General features: G+C 38.5%; 1 protein-coding gene and 1 pseudogene across 3 annotated transcripts; one reads left to right on the forward strand and one right to left on the reverse strand.

Annotated features, from left to right (window-relative positions):
• Positions 1–353: 353 nt before the first annotated feature.
• On the reverse strand, positions 354–13975 carry SGO1 (shugoshin 1). 3 transcript variants are annotated; one of them, XM_023260596.2, is made up of 8 exons: positions 13780–13975; positions 11546–11694; positions 11263–11459; positions 7109–7182; positions 5421–5479; positions 3656–4468; positions 1449–1638; positions 354–1224 (listed from the first exon to the last, which is right to left on the reverse strand). In XM_023260596.2, exons 2-8 carry the CDS (start codon positions 11685–11687, stop codon positions 1122–1124), a joined length of 1578 nt encoding a protein of 525 aa, XP_023116364.2. In that variant the 5' UTR covers positions 11688–11694; positions 13780–13975; the 3' UTR covers positions 354–1121. The 3 variants fall into 3 exon arrangements, with proteins under 3 accessions (XP_023116364.2, XP_023116365.2, XP_044893607.1); XM_023260597.2 differs by having other exon boundaries at positions 13665–13975; XM_045037672.1 differs by lacking the exon at positions 13780–13975 and adding an exon at positions 13077–13593.
• Positions 13268–16680, forward strand: LOC101080993 (annotated as a pseudogene).
• Positions 16681–20545: the final 3865 nt, after the last annotated feature.

Below are 20545 nucleotides of genomic sequence, written 5' to 3' on the forward strand. Positions count from 1 at the left end.
CCTCTCTCTCTGACCCTCCCCCGTTCATGCTCTGTCTCTGTCTCAAAAATAAATAAACGTTAAAAAATTTTTTTTAAAAAAATAAAAAAAAAAAGAAAAGCCATTTGACATTCATTGGCTTAGGTAATTTTATGTCCAATAATGCCAAGTGATATTGTGTGGGGAAACTAGAACTTATAAATTGCTCGTAGGAGAGTGATAACACTCCTTGTGTCAGGAGAATTGGTACAACCACTTTAGAGAGCAGCTCCCCTTCTAGGTATCCACTCCATGGAAACTTATTCACATGTGTGCAAGAATGCAGAATATTCACCGCAGCGCTAATTTGTAATAATGGAAATAGTGGAAGCAAATTACCTCTCAAAATAGTAAGTCTAGTTTATTTATATAACTGTACGATGAAAATAATCTACATCTGCCAACATGGATAAATCTCAAAAACAATGGTGAGTTAAGTAAAAGTCAGTTGCAAAAAGGTACGTACAATATAACATTCAAGTAAAATGTTAACATACAAAACGATTCTTAACAGTCTAGGGATAAACAGTAAGAATACAGAAATATTAAAAGTATAAAAACACCAAATTTCAAATTGCCCAATAGTGCAATCACTTTGTATAGTGATGGAAATGTTCTATATCTGCACTGACCCTACTATGGTAACGACTAACTAAGGAACTATCCTGAAAGTCCAAACATAATAATTCGCTAACGGGTCACTGAACAGTATACACCTAGATAGCTTGGTATTTAGAGCTAGTCACTTGCCTAGTCCCAGAACCTAAGCAACCATCAGTTCATTATCTCACATTTTACTTTCACAGAAGATACATTTTGAGTAAAATTAAAAGTTTTAGGCAGCTTAAGAAATTGGGCTTATGTCCGGTTATTTTTATTTAAAAGAAAAAATAAACCAAATTTATTAGTGGTATGAGAAAAAAGCATCACATTTGAAGTATAGTTTTGAAGACATTTTCATGATCTAGGGTTCAGTCAAAGAATATTCCATGGCAATAGTTCAACCCTTTTGTAGACTATCTTACAGATTCTCTCTTGGAGAGATAGGAGGTGTAGTAGGATGAATTTAAACAGCATCCAGAAAACACTTCACTGTATTTACTTCACACTTTTTTTTTAGAGCTGCGTCTGGGATCCTTTTTCTGTTTGAAAATAGGAGAATTCAAGAAACACAAATCTGTAAAAGGGTCTCCTCTTCTCAGTTTCCTAGAAGGATAAGAAGAACTCTTAGGAATAATTATAAGCATCCCAGCACCATCTTACCCTTCAATATAAAGTTATTGTGACATATGCCAGTGTTAATATTCCCACTTCAGTTTTTAATCAAAATTTGGTATTTCAAATAAGACTCACTCTTGAACAAAGCTCCAAACCTTACTCCCCTCACCCCTGACATTTATCATTAAAAGTGGGTTCCCACAAATACTTACGAAATGAGTGTGGGTTCCTTATAGTTCATACTGACTGTGCACCTACGCTTTGGCAGAGACACTGCTGGGCTTTCTTTATTCTTTTTTGGAGAAAGAGAAAGTTTTCTGACTTTCAATACAGGATACAAGGGAGCATTGGTGATATCCTTCAGGCTAAAATGAGGTGAGCGGTGAGTTTTAGGTAGTGCACCTACGAAGACAACTTTTACTGAATATGGTTCCAAATTAAAAAAAAAAACAAAGCAGGAACTAAAATCATATGCAATTACAGATCCTAAACATATACAAATCCAGCATTGTATTATATAGATTTTTTTAACCCATTCATCATTTTTCCATCCCAGATAACACTGAAATATCAATTACTATAGATGTGAAGAGCTAATACAACAGGTTACTAAGACTTAAAATTCTTTTTTTTTTCCTAAGACTTAAATTCCTTAAAAAAATTAAAATTCTTCTAGGATAGCTTGGGCATAATGAATTACCTTAAATCACAGAATTTCATTTTAGTTCCATCTTGCTTTGTAGAATCATCAAGGCCTCCATCTTTTTCATAACCATAATTTATCAAGTGGCTTCCTATAGTCTTAAAAAAGCTATGTAAACTCACTTTATTAAATAAATGAGAATTCTACATCATAGTCTCTGTGTAAACCAGCAGGAAGGGGATTCCCTCTGGTAAAGCTAGTATGTTAAAAAGTTACCAATGTTTTTCCTATCATAAACATTCAAGTTATTCTACTTTGGAGCTAGATCTATATTGGGTGTCAGGTACCCAGCACACAAAGAACACTGCAAGACAATTCTTCAAACAGCTCTAAAAAGCAAGTTGTTTTTCCAATACAAACGAAATTATAACTGTAAAATGACTATTTTTAGCAACCATGCTCTCCAGAGTTATCTAGGTTTCAAATACTGTCTTTTTTGTCTCCACTTACACATATTGCACTATACTAATTATTCCAACTTTTAGTTTGGAAAATATGGTTAAGCAACGTCTACTCACTTGCTATATTCTGGAATATTGCTTCTCAAAATTAATGTATCTACAAATCCCCCAGGGAACTTGTGAAAAAGATGCAGATTCTGATTCAAGGGTATGGCCTGAGATTCTGAATTTTTAAGAAGTTTCAAGGTAATGGTGATGCTGATGATCTGGGGATAAAATTCTGAGTAATACTATCTTAGAGTGTAATTTTTTCTTTTAAAAACTCATTATGTAAAATTTCAAGTATACACAAATATGGAGACAACAATGAACCCCCAGTTACCCAGCTTCAGTAATTATCAACATTTTGCCAATCTTGATTTACATTAACATTATTATAGCATATTTAAAAAAAACAAAACATGGTTGCATACTACCACTGCCTAACTTTGGGAAGTCATTTAAATTTTTTAGGCTTTCAGTTTTCTTATAAACAATATAAGGATGTTGATAGCTACACTTTATTTATTTATTGTTTTGTTTTACACCTGCACTTTATAAAGTTATCCTGAGGATCAGATGTTTTGGGAATGCTACAACCTGACCACATATATTAGTTTTACCACAATAACAATTTCCCAGATGAGAATGGTTGTGGGCAGATGCAGGCTGTTATCATCAACTTTTGAACCATGCTACTTTTGATCTATAAAAGCAAGATTTTCTAAGCCACAGTTTTTAGACGTCTTACAAATGTCTTACAAAAAACTAAGCCCAATAACTGAGGGAAAAGTTTGGCTTAGTGTTTGGCCACCTTTCACTAACTAGAACGAATCAATTTAAAATTGTGGTTCCTGTCAAACTGAATATGAAGCAAAGCCATTAAAATGATAGGTCACCGGATTCAAATTTGATTTCATTTTCAAAGACCTGTGTCAGGTGAGTGTATAAAAGATAGTTTAATTCAACCTAACTCCACCAAAAAGTTTTTGTTACTTTGGAAGTCTTCGTTTACTGAAGTTAAAAATACTTTCTCCATAACAAGTAGTATTGTTCTTAAAGATTTAAATTAGCTTAAAGTAGGTCATAGCCATACAATTGTGATTTCCACCCCCAACCCGCCATTGTTTAATCAGACTGTAACTACCCCCAAAGAGACAGATGGCAAGTCTCTAACCTCCCCCAGAGAAGCAGATGGTAAGCATAACCTATAAGCATCAGGAATGATCATTTATTATAAACATTAAAAATGCAGGCGAACAAGTAGATCACTTACTGATAGGAGTTTTTATAAGCTTAGTGCCCTCTATCTCTTTTTCAGCCCTGTGTTTTAGCGCTCTTTTAGGTCTCGGCCTGCTGACTGGGCTCCCAGCTGGTTCACTGGAGAGACCTTGACTGTACTTGCAAGTGGGCAGATAGAGGTCATCAGAGTCATCTCCTGAACCACTTGATTCACAGACGCTCACTTCAGGTTCACTGGTGTTTTCTTCTCTGTTAGAATCATTGTTAATTTTTTGTCGGAAAGGAGTGAGATGAATTCCCTCTTCCAAATTAAAATTGTAGGCATCACTGGAAGTGACAGATTCATCCAACTTTTCTTTGGAGACAGTTTTTTTATTTTCACTTTTGCTCGCTTTATACTTTGATACAGATTTTGATTTTTTCCTTCTGTTACCTTTTCTTTTCTCTTCTCCTTTTCTTCCTTGTGCACCTCTGCGCTTATTTTTAGTTTGTTCAGGTTTATACTCTAAGATGTCTTCTTTTGTTTTAGTGGATCTTTCTGGGTCAATCAGCTTTGGTGATAAGTTAATTTGATCATTATTCCATTGACAAACATTTTGTTCCACGTTTTCAGGTAAATGCATATTTACTACTGGGTCTACACATCTAATTCTTTCCAATTCAAAGGACTGCTCTGAGAAATGACTGATTTCAAAATCATCCAAGGTATTGAACTGACATAGATTATTAAAATGTTTCTTTAAACTGCGACGGACAGATACAGTTCTAGGTAAGACATTATCAGTAGATTTATCGTCATCTGAATTCAAATCAAATCCCAGTCTGTCTTGAGAAATAGGTATTTGCTCTGAGAATTTAAAAGATAAATGAGAAAAAAATAGTTTAACTTTATGGAAATTTTCAATTCAGTAATCTTAGAACTCAAAATTAAAAATGAAATAAATGAAAGGTCAGTTTGTAGTTCCGCATTTGCTATAAGCAAATAAAAATCTGGGGAACTTAGTACTACCATCTAATTTATTTGGCAATGATCAATCAATGGGTTCTATCTGACTTGTGAAAGAATCTTACATAACGTCCAAACATGTTCTAACTGGGGGTTTTCTGTGTCCCTAGTTTAAAGGTTTAAAGAAAAAGTAGTTGGCTATATGTATCTATGTGTATAGGATTCAGTGGGAGAGAACCTCATATTCTAAAGTAAGACCAGTACACTGAGAAAGTGGGAGCTAAGATGTTCTTTGAAATCCCAGTAAAACTGCAATAATTACAAAGCCTTTCAGGTAAGAAGTATAGTAAGCATTTTTAGGGAAAGGTTCTGCTTATTCAAATGCCATCCCTTCTTCAAAGCATTGAGAACAGGGACACGCCAATTTAGAAATGGAAAGAATGGCATAGCTTTGGAGGTCGGCTTTCAGTTAAATGCTAGCTCTTACCTTTTGGGCTACTTTTTGTGTGATACTTTACTTCTTTGAGTATATATAAAATGGGACCCACTCTACCTATATTCTAAGGTTGTTGTGAGGGTTAAGTGAGATAATGTAAAATGGCTAACACAGCTTGGCAAATAGTAGGGCTCAGTAAACTGCAGCCAGTTATAGCTGATAGCTGATAACAAAATAAATAGATATGTTTTTAAACTGTTATATTCTGTGTAAAATAAACAGATTTGCTTTGAGCAGAAGAATGCCAGATGAGCATACTTAAAAAGTTAAAAAAAAAATTAGAGAAATTTAATTATGTTACTTGTTCTCAAAGATCTCATCTTGCCCTTAGTATTTTTACATTTTCACTTGAATTACCTTCTATTTGGAATGATTCTCCTTGTCCTGGAAGGTGAGCTTCCTGAAGAGGAACTTGTCTAGCCAAAGAAAAACAGAAATTTATTTAAGAATTATGTAACAAAAAGAAATTTAAGATTTTCTTAAGTTTTTCTCTTAGTATCATTTCATAATTCTATTCTAAATCTGCTAAGTATCAAAGAAAACAAAAAACCTTTCTGCTGATTATATGGAGCCTCGTTTGTTATAAGTGACATTCAACTCCACTGGAGGAACTATCTTATCTATTTGGACACTTACTCCTGATGACATGCCATAACTCGTAATTCCATTTACCTGGAGAAACAGCCAATCAAAACTGACTTATATATTACAGAAATGCAATTTGATTACTCAACTCTTTAGCAGCCTATTTCATCATTAGCTGACCTGTGATTTTTTTTTTTTTTTGTAGCATAGGTTTTTATGGTGCCTAACTACTGACCCCTCTGAAGTTAATACTATTTATTTTCTTTAAAAATCTTGTCCCCCTTGTGGCTCATGAAACAATTTTCTTTATGCTTTAATACTATTACTGGCTGTTTCATTCTAATTATAATTTTATTCTTTACTTCCTATAGAGAATTTTCCCTCTAGACATCAAATTTTAAATACAGGTTTAGGTAATAGAGTTATGGTAACTAATTAATAACAATTTCAGGAATCTTATAAAAATTCAATTACCCCATTTTACTTTTTGACCATTACATAAATATTTTGTCAGGTGTTACAGTTCAACAGCTTTTAAACTATTCATGATTAAAAATATGGGGGCAGAAACTGTCTTTGTGATTACTTTTGTGAAGAGAAGGGCGTAGACTTGGAAGGGATATGAGGAGATGGTTTATAGCAGTTCTTAATTGGGGATAATCATATCCCCTCAGCAGATACATGGCACTGTCTGGAGACATTTTTGGTTGTCTTAACTGGGGGAAGGAAGTGGCATTGGCATTTAGTGGTAGAGGCCAAGGATGCTGCTAAATATCCCAAAATGCTTAGGACAGCCCTCCACAACAAAGAATGATCTGGCCTAAAATGTCAATAATGCTGAAACTGAGAAAGCCCAGCTAGAGGGACAGCAGTGTTCTATATCATAATTGAGATTTTGGTTCCACAGGTGTATACATTAGTCAAACTCATTGAACTGTATAATTAAGATCTGCACACTTCACTGTATGTAATTATATCTCAATAATTCATAAACAAAGTGTACTTGATCCAAGAGAAGGGGAAGAGGGTATATGGGGTCTGACTGTATTTAGGAATGAATTGGATTAGCAAGACAGGGTGATAGCTGTGCTAAATGTGATGTTTTATTATATTTCATTTCTAAACCAGACTATTTGTAGCACTGGCAAAATACCGTCATTTGAATAAACAATCCTTCTTAGAATAAAAACATGATATCACAAAAATATAACTGAAGGAATTCAATTATATTTAAATAGCTAGCTTAATCCTAACATCAAAAAGGTAAATATAAGAAAGTTTTGGCTTAGCTACATGTAACAGAATATCAACATATCAAATTTTTTAAAATGCATTTTTAGTAGAGAAACATCAGACTCCAAACACAAGAATCAATACGATGCAAATTTTCTTTCATAAATGTGTCAGAGAATTAAATCTTTTTTGACATTAGTAATCATAATAATGAATTTGATACCAACGGTAAATCCTTCACAAATAAATCCCCGGAGTTGTCACTACTGGTGGCCATTCCAGAGGGACATACTTCCTGGTTCTGTTAATATATGAAAACAAAGAAAACACTGTTACAACTGAAATATTCATAACAAAACATTCATTTATTCAACAATGAAAATGTACCAACAGTCTACTATGGTGCCAGGCCCTGTTCTAGGAACCAAGTCTCTAGCAGCTAAAAAATATATTTAAGTCCAACTCTCTTAAAGCTTACATTCTAGTGTAGGGAGAGAAAAATTTTAAATGAAAGGAAAGAGATACATAAATAATTTCAGATAGTGATAAAGTGCTATGAAGGAAATACTCAGAGTTGAAGTGACAGAGAGTGATTGAGGTTGGAGGTTCCCTTAGACCTTCATCTGAAATCTAAAGAATGCAAAGGAGCCAGCCACTGAAAAGAGGAGGGAAAGAAAAAGTGGTGGAAACAACAGATACAAAAGTCATGATGTAGGCAAAGCTTTGCTGTGTTTAGAAAAGAAAGGCCACTGTGGCTGGACATCTATGAATTCTCTCACAGAACAGGAGGGGATGTGTACTCAGAGACCAGGTAACACGGCGCCTTGGGAGTCAGGAGTTTGGATTTTAGTCCAAGTGTGATACGAAGTTACTTAATCGTTAAGCAGGGAAGTGAAACGATTTAAGTTTTAAAAAGATCAGTCTGACCACTATGTGGAACATGGATTGAAAGGGGCCAAGAGAAGAAGGAGTTAGGAAGTCACTGTAGTAAATCTAGCAAGACATGTATCAGCTAGGACTTGAGTCCTATAGCTACAGAGGTGAAGCCCAGCAGAAGCTGTTGAGAGAACAAAGATGCTGAGATTGAATCGGCGTGGAAGTGGGGACAGTGAGGGAGAGGGAAGCCTCTTTGGTTTGGACTTGAGCAAATGGTAGGTTGTTTTATGAGATGAATAAGATGGACAGACAAAGGCAGAAGTACACAGTATCTTTGGGAGAGGGAAAATAGAGTTGTACTTTGTACAAAATGTTTGAGATCCTTGGGGCACCTGGGTGACTCAGTCGGTTAAGCATCCGACTTCACCTAAGGTCATGATCTTGCAGTTCATGAGTTTGAGCCCCGCGTTGGGCTCTGTGCTGACAGCTCGGAGCCTGGAGCTTGTTTCAGGTTCTGTGTCTCCCACTCTCGCTGCCCCTTTCCTGCTCATGTTCTGTCTCTCAAAAATAAATAAACGTTTAAAAAATGTTTAAGATCCTTTATAAATATTTCAGTGGATAAATCAAGTAGTAGTCGTGTGTGTGTGTGTGTGTGTGTGTGTGTGTGTGTGTGTGTGTGTTGAGCTATAAATTTGGAAGTCCCCAGCAGAGAGTATTTAAAGCATGGGTAAGATAAGATGGATCTAGGACAACTGACATTTGAAACTAAAGAAGAAGTGAGCAAACGAGACAGACATGTAACAGTCAGAAAGGCAGGACAACTACAAGAGTATGGTAGTAGGAAAGCTAGGAGATTATAAAGTATGTTACTACATAAAGGTCAAGAAGAAAGAGAGGTGGCCACTAAATTTGGTAATATGGGAGTTGTGGGGACCTTGGCACAGTGACCATAGAATGATGGGGATAAAAGCCAGATAAGAGGGAGTTCAAATGGAAATAGAAGCTGAGGAAGTGAAAACAGTAAGTGCACTGTTTGTCTCTGCTAAAGTTCTGCTGTGAAGGGAAGCAGAGAAACGAGGAGGTAGAGGGATATGAAACCAGGAGAGGTTTCATTTATTTTCTTTTCCTCTTAAGGCAAAAGATGCTAAAGCACATCTGTATGACAGCTAGAATGAGTCAGTCAAGAGGCAGATCCGTGTTGAAAGAGTGCAAACTTTCAGGACCAAAGTGCTTGAGGGCAAGAGAAAAGGGGAATGTGATGCACAGGGAAAGGCTTGGCCTTTGATAGGAGCAGAGACACTTCTCCCACTGTGACAGGAGGGAAGACAGAGAACACACTGCAGATACGGGCAGATTTGTAGATTTGTATTAGGAAGGTAAGAGTTCTGGACTGATTCCTTCGAAGTCACTCTAATTCAGTTCAGTTGTTTCTTGAAATTTGATGCACATATAATATGCTGATGTTATGATAGATTAAAACTGTTCAAGAGAAACAAAACAACTAGAAATTTAATCCTGTTAAAAGGTTTAAATTTATTTTCAATATAGCTCATGTTCTAAATTTAAGTAGTGATATTACTGAAGGTAAATAAAGGAGAATATTTAACTACAGAATAATATAATTTAGTAACAAGTTACTAAAAAGATCTATTATAAAATTTAGGAAACAAAAGGCTATTAGAAATTACTTTATGATTAATCCTTATAAACCAAGTTAACTATTGGTAGGCAAAAAAAACCCCATTCTTCTTATTAAAGCATTTTAAGTTTCTCCATTACTGATTAATTGACTTGATAAACATAAACATGTAAGCACAAGTATAGAATGATGGTTGAGGAGTGACACATATAGCAAATGTATGGCAGAAAACAAACTCTGATGTTTTAAATGCTAAGAACACTTTTGCCCAGCAACTAATGTTTTTGTTTTTGTTTTTTTAAGTTTATTTATTTTCAGAGTAAGACAGAGAAGGAGAGAGGGAGAGGGAGGGAGGGAGGCAGAGAGAGAGAGAGAGAGAGAGAGAGAGAGAGAGAGAAAGAGAGAAAATCCCATGCTGGCTACCCACTGTCAGCACAGAGCCCGACATGGGGCTCGATCCCACAAACTGAGAGATCATGACCTGAGCTGAAACCAAGAGTCAGATGCTTGACTGACTGAGCCACTCAGGCGCCCCAGCTAATAATATGTTTTAATAAATACTCAGAAAGCATTGATAAATGTCAAAAGGCCTGCAATAACAGATTTTTTCCCCCATTGTTTTTGTGATTGTCTCACTGGGTATTCATTTCTCACTATTTTATATATGATTTCACCAAAAACTTTGGAAAGGGAAAAGGAACATTCAAATGTCTTTGGAGGGATTTTTTTTTTTTCTTACTAGTTGACTGAACAAGGAAAAGAAAAAAAATTAGGAAAGATTATATTCTGAAGGGGAAAAAATCCCCAAAAAACAAAAAGTTTTAAATAATCTAACCCTCACATAAAGGAAAATTATATCAAATCTTTTATAGCCAATTCTCTGCTATACCGTATATGTATATATTGCATATATGTATGTGTACGTACATTCTGTATATCATACACAGAAAAAATATGGAGTCACTTTCATCACTGACTCTTGCTGTCAGTGGAGAGGTGACTTCAATTCCCTTCCTGAGTCTTTACCCTCCCCCTAATCGCTATGGTCTGGCTTTCTTCTCTGGTTTCCTGGCCGAAGTGCCAACACAACTGTCTTCACTGGCACAGCAAACAGATGGCCGCCCAGGAAAAAAGTAAACTTGTTTCTGTCAACACCTGACATGCACCACTGCCTTCTCTCTCTCTGCCCCAAGTCGTTTTCCTGGGAAGAGGAAAGGAGAACCTGGCTCATCATTTCTCTCTTCTTGGGATCAGTGTGCAGTGGGACACAAAGAATATCAAGCTTTCTCCACATCTGTTACATTTTGGCTGACCCTTCCATGTAACCTTGAATACAACAGAATAAGAGTAAAATATAAACAGCAAAATGTTTAGGATAGTTCTTGTTTGGGAATTAATGTATACCTTTCCTTATTTAGCCAACTAGTGGGTAAAAAGGACTCTCCAAAAAACACTTAAATGCCCCCTCTCCCAAATTAAGGCAGTTCTTATAAGACCTCACTAGGTATAACACAACTACATAGAAAAGCTAAGATTTATAGCACTGATTAAAACTTTTGGACTAGTCCGCTTCAACTGTCACTTTTAGACCTTTAGCTGAGTTGCCCTATATTTGACTCACTTAGCTGAACGGTTGAAAGGACCAGCAGTGCAAAAGGCTAAACTATTTCTTCTGTACCTTGTCTTGCTACCTGCTTTCAGAACCAAGTTATACGAGCACAAGCCTCAATCATGTATGTTTTGATCAATTCACTAATAACAGAGCTATCGGTCAGTAATGAATTTATATAACATAATTGATCTAAACTACCAATTCACTGATTTCACATTTTTTCCTAAGAAATTCAACGTTTGTAATGAAAATACCTGAGTAGTTTCTCCGGTTTGTTGTGAAGCCAGTTTTTCTTTCAATGCATGTAGCTGACATGTGAGGTAGTAACATTCTTTTCTCAGTTGTAAGATGATGTCTTGGGCTTCTCTCACTTTGGATTTTTCATTTTCCAAAGCTAAAGCTAACATTCTGTTGTTGTCTTGGTAGTTTTTTAACAGTGTAGAAGTGTTGGCTGAAAGAGGATAAATTTTTTTTTTTATTATGTATTAAATATAAACTTAAAAAGCGACGCAAAAGGACAACATGAAAATCTCTTACTGATTATTTGGCATGGAGCAGCTATGAAAGACTTTCGTTTGCCGATCTCTGCCAAATTTTTACTCCTTTTCTCTTTCATTCGTTTCTTTATGTCTTCAAGACTATCTTGAAAGGACTTCTTAAGGCACCTTTCCTTGGCCATCTTCTGCCTAGGAATTTAAAACAGTAAAAAGTATTTAATTTTTCTAAGAGATAATATCAAATATAAAACAAGATGGAAAACACAGGTTGTTCACAAAAAATGGATTAAATAGACTTAGTAACTGTAGAATCAGCTTAAAGAAGCTGGCTAACCTGGTAATAAGTTAGATTTTGCAGCTTTTATACCTCATTAACATTTTGGCATAATGTTATCCTCCTCAGGTACTTTACAGGGAAAACTAATAAATATGCATTTAACCCAAAGACTCTGTAATATGCCACTTATTTATTCCTTAACAAATACCCACTGGGGGCTTGCTATATACCAGGCATTATGGGAAACACTTAATGTTATATTTTGATGTTGTTATTATTTATGTTTCCTACAGACAATGTTTATGACCCGCATTTAGTGTTTACTAGACTTACAGCATTAGTTCAGAGGTAATCTTGTATGTGGGCTTTGTTTTCCAGTTCTTCTCTACATTATTAATTTATCACATTAGGTCACTGGATAGAATTAATCAAGAAACAGTTATTCTTCCACACTCTTTTAACCCAGTGCTTAAGATTTGCACACACTCCCAAGACAGTCGAGGTAATCCTCAGACGTTGAAACTATGTAGCACTATATACAATCTTAATAGGTTATTATAACAATTATAGAACTAGAAAGAGCAGGAACTGAGGCAGAGCAACATGCCAGTTTTCTCAAAGTTATTTTTAAAACTCCGGTCTGTTAGCTCTTAGTAAATCATGAGAATAGCGAACAAGACATTAAATAACAGTTGTTCTACATACAGTTGAAAGTAGTAAAACAAGCAGTGACAGTGAAATATGCTACTGAATATATTAACACATAAATATATTTAAATCCTTCAGTGCTGCAAATCAGATTTGCTTAAATATTCTGCTACTAAGCGTATCGAACTGCTTTTCATGAACATCTTTTACCCTAGACTGCACTTTGCAGATCACAAAATTGCAAGAAATAATTCCTGTTTCCTACAACCATACTTACAATTTTCACTACAAAAGATACCTTCATCTGCTCTAAGCTAGTCAAATAATTTTGCTGAACCTTACGTTTTCTTGAGTATTTTCTCCAGCCCGTATTTATTTTCCTCTATGCACTGTCTGGGGGTGTTCAATGTAGACCTCATTTGTTATTTTCTCTTTGACAATGTAGATACAACACATACTGGGATGTTTCCAGTAGAGCTAACACAACTCTTTTTTTGTAAAGCACTAATGTTAAGTGGGTTGTATAAAAACAGCGTATCACCATGGGAGTTTTTAAAGTTCGAACAGGAGATGTTTGAAAAGTCACCCAGATTAAGCAACTGATCAAGTTAGTTTAACAACGTACCTAAAATATTTTCGTTATTACCTTTAATTAACTTAAAATCACAAAAGAAAACTGCCGTCTAAGAAGTTTCCTATCTAGGCCGAAGTAGAGGGGGTGTGGTGGAGAGAACGAATGGCAACAGGTCACAGGGCGGGAAGGGTCAGTCTCTAGAGCATTCGGGTGAGGGGTCTGGATTCAGAAGAACCTGGAATATCTATCCGATCTCCGTCATAATGCTTCCATCATTCCTGCTGCTGAGGCAGCCAGGTACGACACTGACCAGTGCTAGCCTCTCCAGGCGAACCGAAGAAGCAACACAGGACGTCAAGGGCATAGGGCTGCACAAAGAACAGCTGCCAGTTTGTGTGCCCTCACGTCAGGCCTGCCTTTAACTACTAATGCTTTTACAGATCACGGAATCTACAAAATTCTGCAAGGCAGGAGGTTCGTGTCCCCATTTACTTAACAAGAGGAAAATGGAGCCTCAGGAAGCGCAAGTCGAGTGGACGAACAGAGAAAGTGTCGGGGTCAAACCGACTCCACAGCCCGAGCTTTTGGCCACCGAACTTAGAACGACAGAGAGACCCCTGAGGGCAGACGAACAGGGACCACGACACCCCAGTTCCACACCTGGAAACCCCGCGGCTTTCTCTTTCACGGAGGGGCTCGGGGAAAGTCGGGGGCGGGGGTGTTGCCGGAAGAGGGCCGGGAGATCTTCCTCCCACAGGTACGTCCAAAACAGTACCTTGGCCACCACTTCTGCCGCAGCTGTCGCCCTCCTTCTCACATTCCAAGGTTTCGCGAAGCTGTCCGGCCGGCGTAGCCTGTACTTCGGCCCCTCCAGGTCTAGGCCCCGTCCCCAGTCGCCCGCCGGCTAACGCCACCACATTCGAAATTCGCCGCCGCGCTCACCCATTGGCTGACTGGCAGGAGGTCACGTGAGGCGACTGCGCTGCCAGGAGTCCCGCCTCACCGGGCTGCGTCACGTGACTCACGCCGAGCATCCACATCCGGGTATCTACCGTGCCCCCTCCCGAGGGGGCGGAGTCATTAGGGAGCGCCTGTGTGACCTGTGCGTACCTTTCTACCCAGAGTCATTGGCTTTTCGGGTTGGATCGGCTGCGGTATATCTAAGGGTGGGTATTTTAGGGCGTTCAAAAGCTTCCTGTTTCTTTAGTCTTACAGTTTCCCGTCTTTGGGATTGCACTCGAGGGCTCCCTCTTGTGCGAAGAATTTCCTTGATTGTCTGCCCGCCGAAGCGGTCGGCCGGCTGCACAGAGGCATCTTGTAGGGAACATTAAAACCAAAATAGGAAACAAATTTTGGATGAACAGGATTAGGGAAGTTGCAGATATCTGAAATATTCAGCCCCAGGTTCTTTGTCTGGCTACCTCTGGCGCTTTAACCCTCGGGAAATGGCACTAGCACACGTAAAGCTACTGATCCAGAAGTCTGGGAAATTTTCTTTATTGATATTTTATTCTCCCTTAGCCTTTCCACGTCCCGTCAATCACTGAGTCCTGTCAATTCTACCTTTTAGGTATTTTTCACGTCCAAACCCCACTATTTTCCATACCCCAATCCAGCCAAATACCTAATCTTAACTGTGAACTGTACCAGTACCTACTCTGATCGCGGACTCCACTCCCTTATGTTATTCATAGAATGATGGTTTGACAAAGCAAATATGATTGAATATGAAACTCTTAAATGGCTCCTCACTGCATTTAAGATAGAGTTCAAACTCCTAAAGGTATTTGGTCATTGAAGAACCCCATGGTTCTATGTTCCACCTCTTCTGAATTTTCTTTCATTTCCTCGTAATTCATCTTGCTGCTTTTGCCCATGCTGTTTTGTTGGTCAAGAACAGTCTTTCTTCTCTCTGAGACCAGTTAGTCTTACTCATGCTGCAGGTCATTGTAGAGGTGAATTCTTCCAGAAAGGCTTATCTGTTCCCAAAGCCCCCTTAATAGTCCGATTTGTACATCCTTAGTGCTATGCATGCACTTTTCCTTTGGTACCCCTTGTGGCATTGACTTGTCACTCATTGGCTATTTATTCAACTTGCGTAAGGGTAGAACTATACATGCCTGCTTATAGTTGAATATTCAGCCTCTAATTAGCAATTTGCAGTTAGTAAATATTCATTGGACAATAAAAGAATAAGTAAATGAAACCTAAGCAATTGTTTTCAATTTAGATATTCAACTCATCATAAAGAATTTTTTTTTTTTTTTGTTAGATAACATTTACCTCCTTACCTTGTCTAATCCTCACCTCACGCCTTTCTGGCTTGAGTGGAAGAGATGAGAATATCTGTCTTTAGCCAACAACTTGGTCTCCAGGTGTTATGAGCCACATCACCTCCACTAGTCCTTAGTTTTCTACTCTGGGCAGGGTGGCTTACAGGTGCAGAGGCATCAAGAAGAAAGGTCAACCCAGACATGTTTTGCCGGCTTTGGCGGTAGGTGGCTGCACTGCAACTTGGGGCCAGGGGCCTGCCTCTTGCGCCAACCTCCACGGTGCCATTAATCACTCTGCTCTGCGGGTGTGGGTTGGCGGCGTCAGTCTTGGCAGTTGGCTCCGGCAGTGGCCACGGCCCTGGCAGCTGGGGCGAGGACCTGGCCACATCAGCACTGGTACAGACGCAGAGCAGGTGCTACTCCGCACGCACACTGCCACAGGTCTGCCCTAGTGGTCCCGTGTTGTCCTAACCACCGAGGTCCTGCTGGGCGTGGTCTAGACCCCCTCTCCCCCGCCCCTACTACCGCACCGTAACTAGCACTACGTCCTGGCCAAGGTGGAAAATTTGCAGCCAGAAATAAAAAGCATTGCAAGGCATTTCAACCAAGAAGGTGCAGTTAGTGCAGATCAGTTGAGGTGGTCCAAAAGAGTTGCCAGGCCAACTTACCTAAAGAATACGGGGGGCTTGTTTCAAGAGCTATATGTTAGGGATAACTGCCACCCTCTCAAAGCCTCTGTGTTGGTCTGGATTCGGTTTCCAATGTGGATCTTCATGTCTGTTGCTCTTTGGAATTTTAGCACAGGGGCAACACATTCAGATGTAGGTTTTTCTATTCAGGAACAGTTACCCACTAGTAGGGTCCTGTGGTTTCCTGACCTCACTGCACTGGATTCCTCTTGGATTCTGCTTATCTCTGTTGGTGTCATCAGTTTATTAATAGTGGAGATTTTTGCTCTGCAAAAAATTGGAATGACTCCTTTTCAGATGTATATTACGTGCTTTGTTCGTGTGGTATCAGTGTTGATGATTCCAATTGCTGCAACAGTACCTTCATCAATTGTCCTCTACTGCTTATGTTCCAGATTCATGGGCCTTTCACAGAATTTGTTGTTGCATTCTCCTAGGTTTTTGCCAACTTTGCCAAATACCGTTGACCACGTCAGATTCAGACACGCCTTGTAAGGACCTCTTTGCCACCTTTTATGCTAAGTTTATTTCAAGAGAATGACATGCTTTCCAGGAATTTTGGAACAATTCCAAGTGCCACTATCTAATATATTTAGGTTTAGAGATTCAGATGTGATTTAATTTGTCTTTATTTAAAATCATGAATTGTGGGGGCGCCTGGGTGGCTCAGTCAGTTAAGCGTCTGACTTTGGCTTCCGTCATGATCTTGTGGTCCCTGAGTTCGAGCCCCGCGTCGGGCTCTGTGCTGACAGCTCAGAGCCTGGAGCCTGTTTCAGATTCTGTGTCTCCCTCTCTCTCTGACCCTCCCCATTCATGCTCTGTCTCTCTCTGTCTCAAAAATAAGTAAACATTAAGAAACAAAAAATAAAAATAAAAAAAAATAAAATCATGAATTGTGTGAAGTACTGTGGGTTAAATTATAATCCAAATATATTTGACAAATCTTTTAAGTGCTAGAAATGTATGTTTAATTGCATCCTAAAAATACAAAAGTGAATCAAAGTGTCTAGTTCTGTTTATAAAATTATAATTTCCTAGAGGTGCCAGAACTTTGGAAAACAGGGTTAGATGCTGAATGATGCCAGATTATACTGACCAATCTCATACTTTGAAGTTTTATCAAGTAAGAGAATCCAGTGAGGTGATTCTTAAAATTTTTGAGGTGTGGAGGATCATAGACCCATTTGTACATCTATTAAAGCTCTAGTTTTCTTTTCAGAAAAATCCTAGGACTCACAACATGGGGGCCTTTTCTGATGACTCCCTTCATCCACCCTAGGGCTTTCTGGTAATTCCTGGTTGAGAATTGTTATTCTAATGGAACACATATTCTAATGGATTATGAGTTAATATGTGACTTGAGATAAGAATGGACTAGGGGCGCCTGGGTGGCTCAGTCGCAAGCGTCCGACTTCGGCTCAGGTCACGATCTCGTGGTCTGTGAGTTCGAGCCCCGCGTCGGGCTCTGGGCTGATGGCTCGGAGCCTGGAGCCTGCTTCCCATTCTGTGTCTCCCTGTCTCTCTGCCCCGCCCCCGTTCATGCTCTGTCTCTCTCTGTCTCAAAAATAAATAAGCGTTAAAAAAAAAAAATTAAAAAAAAGAATGGACTGGAGATACATGCAATAGAGTAGTCCATGGAAGAAAGTACCTAATATGGTAAGGGATGTTGCCTTTCAACCCTCCTCTGAAAGAATACAAAATGGGTACATTCTAGGCTGAAGAAGTCTAGAATAGAATACAGCACTAAGTACTGCTACAGCCCAAAGTGGAAAATCTTAAGCATTGTTTGTTTAGTCGAAGGAAGAAAACTGGAAGGGCAACTGCCTCTTACGGAGGTGATTTTATAAGCTTCTTTACTTGGAAGGATTAAGTACCCAAAGGGTTTAAACTATGGTAGATGTTTAATATAGGAAACAATAACAGGTAATATAAGTTGTGGATCCAGTTGTTTGCTTGTTTGAATTGAAAAGATGATAAAACTAATTGCGGCTGGGATATTTATGAATACGTTTGACAGTCATTGGAGAAGATTAAAGAGAAGAAGAAAAAAGGGTTAGAGATTTTTTAAATTTTTTTATTGCTTGAGGCCAGAGGGTATGAATTGGAAAGTGAGAGCAGGGCTGCTTCATGAACACGCGACCTATGCTCAGAAAGGCCTTGCACTCGGTTTAATGCTCTGCTCTGGCCATCTTGAAGTGCTTAATAATTTATTTTTGCACTTGCGACTTGTAAGTGAAGTCTGATGAGACAATGGAACAGGCACATGAACAAATGAGATAACGTGCACTTTGTGTGTCCATTTGTGTCTCTTGCTGCCCCAATTGCCATATCGTCATCAGGATGCCCACTAAATGGCTTCTGTGACACCCTTTATACTTGGGGCTCCATGCTCAGTAGGGCTTCATCCTGGTATAGTGCTCTGCTGTCATCTTGAAATTCTTAACAATTAAAAAACATTTTTAATTCTAGTATAGTTAACATATGGTGTTATATTAGTCTTGGGTATACAGTATGGCAATTGAACAATTCTATATATTACTTAGGGTTCATCATGATAAGCATACTTTTATTTATTTATTTATTTATTTATTTATTTATTCATTTATTTATTTTTTGAGAAAGAGTGAGTGCGTGTGCATATGCCAGCTTTGGAGGTGGGGAGGGCAGAGAGAGCAGGGGGGGGGGGGTGGGGACAGAGGATCTGAAGTGGGCTGTGTGCTGACAGCCTAGAGAGCCCAATGGGGACTCAGACTCCCAAACCGCAAGATCATGACCTGAGCAGAAGTCAGACTTTTAACCGACTGAGCTACCCAGGAGCTGGATAAATGTACTCTTAATCCCCGTCACTCATTTCACCCATATCCCCACCCACCTCCCCTCTGGCAACCATCAGTTCGCTCTCTATAGTGTAGAGTCTGTTTCTTGGTTTCTCTTTTTCTTTGTTTGTTTGTTTTGTTTGTTTTGTTTCTTAAATTCCACATAGGAGTGAAATCATATGGTATTTGTCTTTCTCTGGCTTATTTCACTTAGCATTACACTCTCTAGATCCTCCCATGTTGATGCAGATGGCAAGATTTCATTCTTTGCTCATGGCTGAGTAATATTACACACACATACACACACACACACACACGTCTTCTTTATCCATTCATCTATAGATGGACACTCGGATTGCTTCCATAATTTGGCTGTTGTAAATAATGCTGCAATAATCATGGGGATGCATATATCTTTTCAAATAAGTGTTTTTGTATTCTTGGGGACTTACTGGATCATATGGTAGTTCTATTTTTAATTTTTTGAGGAATCTCTATACCGTTTTCCACAGTGGCTATGCCAGTTTGCCTTCCCACTAACAGTGCACAGGGGTTCCATTTTCTCCACATCCTTTTTCTTTTTTTTAATGCTTTTATTTATTTTTGAGAGAGAGAGAGACAGAGACAGAGACAGAGAACAAGTGGGGGAGGAGCAGAGAGACAGGGAGACACAGAATTTGAAGCAGGCTCCAGGCTCTGAGCTGTCAGCACAGAGCCTGACGTTGGGCTGGAACCCATGAATCATAAGATCATGACCCGAGCTGAAGTCATATGCTTAACCAACTGAGCTACCCAGGTGCCCCTCTCCACATCCTTGCCAAGACTTGTTGTTTCTTGAGTTTTAGACGTTAGCTCTCTGACAGGTATAAGGTGATATCTCATTGTGGTTTTGATTTTTACTTCCCTGATAATGAATGATGTTGAACATTTTTTATTGTGTTTGTTGACCATCTGTGTGTCTTTGGAGAAATGTCTATTCATGCCTTCTGCCCATGGTTTAATTGTGTTATTATTCTTATTCTTATTTTGGTATTGGATTGTATAAGTTCTTTATATATTTTGGATAGTAACCCTTTATCTGATATGCCACTTGTAAATATCTTGTCCCATTCAGTAAGCTGTCTTTTAGTTTTGTTGACTGTTTCCTTCACTGTGCAGAAGCTTTGTATTTTGATGTAGTCCCAATAGTATATTTTTGCTTTTCTTTTCCTTGCCTCAGGAGACCTATCCAAATTTTTAAAAAATGATTCCAAGGGAATTTCAGGGAGCTTGGGGTTTGGGTGGGGAGATGATTTAGGTTGGAGCCATGGGGGAGGGAAAGAAGGAGTGGGAACTTTTTTTTTTTTAATTTTATTTGTTTTGAGAGAGAGAGAGAGCGTGGGTGAGGGGCATAGAGAGAGAATCCCAAACAGGCTGCGCACTGTCAGTGCAGAGCCCAATGAGGGGGTTGAATGCACTAACTGTGAGATCATGACCTGTGCTGAAATCAAGAGTTGGACACTCAACCAACTGAGCCATACAGGCACCCCTGTTGCTACGGCTCCTGTCAGAGAAATTATTGCCTATGTTCTCTTGTAGGATTTTTATGGTTTCAGGTCTCATGTTTAGGTCCTTAATCAATTTTATTTTATTTATTTAAAAAAAATTAAAAAATAATAAAAAATAAAACATAATTTTTTTGGAAGTTTTATTTATTTTTGAGAGAGAGAGTGAGTTGGGGAGAGGCAGAGAGAGAGGGAGACACAGAATCCAAAGCAGGCTCC

The sequence above is a fragment of the Felis catus genome, chromosome C2 (genome assembly GCF_018350175.1).
Source record: "Felis catus isolate Fca126 chromosome C2, F.catus_Fca126_mat1.0, whole genome shotgun sequence".
Lineage (NCBI taxonomy): Eukaryota > Metazoa > Chordata > Mammalia > Carnivora > Felidae > Felis > Felis catus.

Bases quoted from the DNA above. Each gene is read 5' to 3' on its own strand.
- SGO1 (XM_023260596.2), bottom strand. From the start codon at position 11,687: ATGGCCAAGGAAAGGTGCCTTAAGAAGTCCTTTCAAGATAGTCTTGAA. The intron at 5,480-7,108 runs GTTGGTATCAAA...TTCTTTGGCTAG, and splicing joins TTATTTGTGAAGGATTTACC to ACAAGTTCCTCTTCAGGAAG. The intron at 1,639-3,655 runs GTAAGTGATCTA...TTGTCTTCGTAG, and splicing joins GCTTATAAAAACTCCTATCA to GTGCACTACCTAAAACTCAC.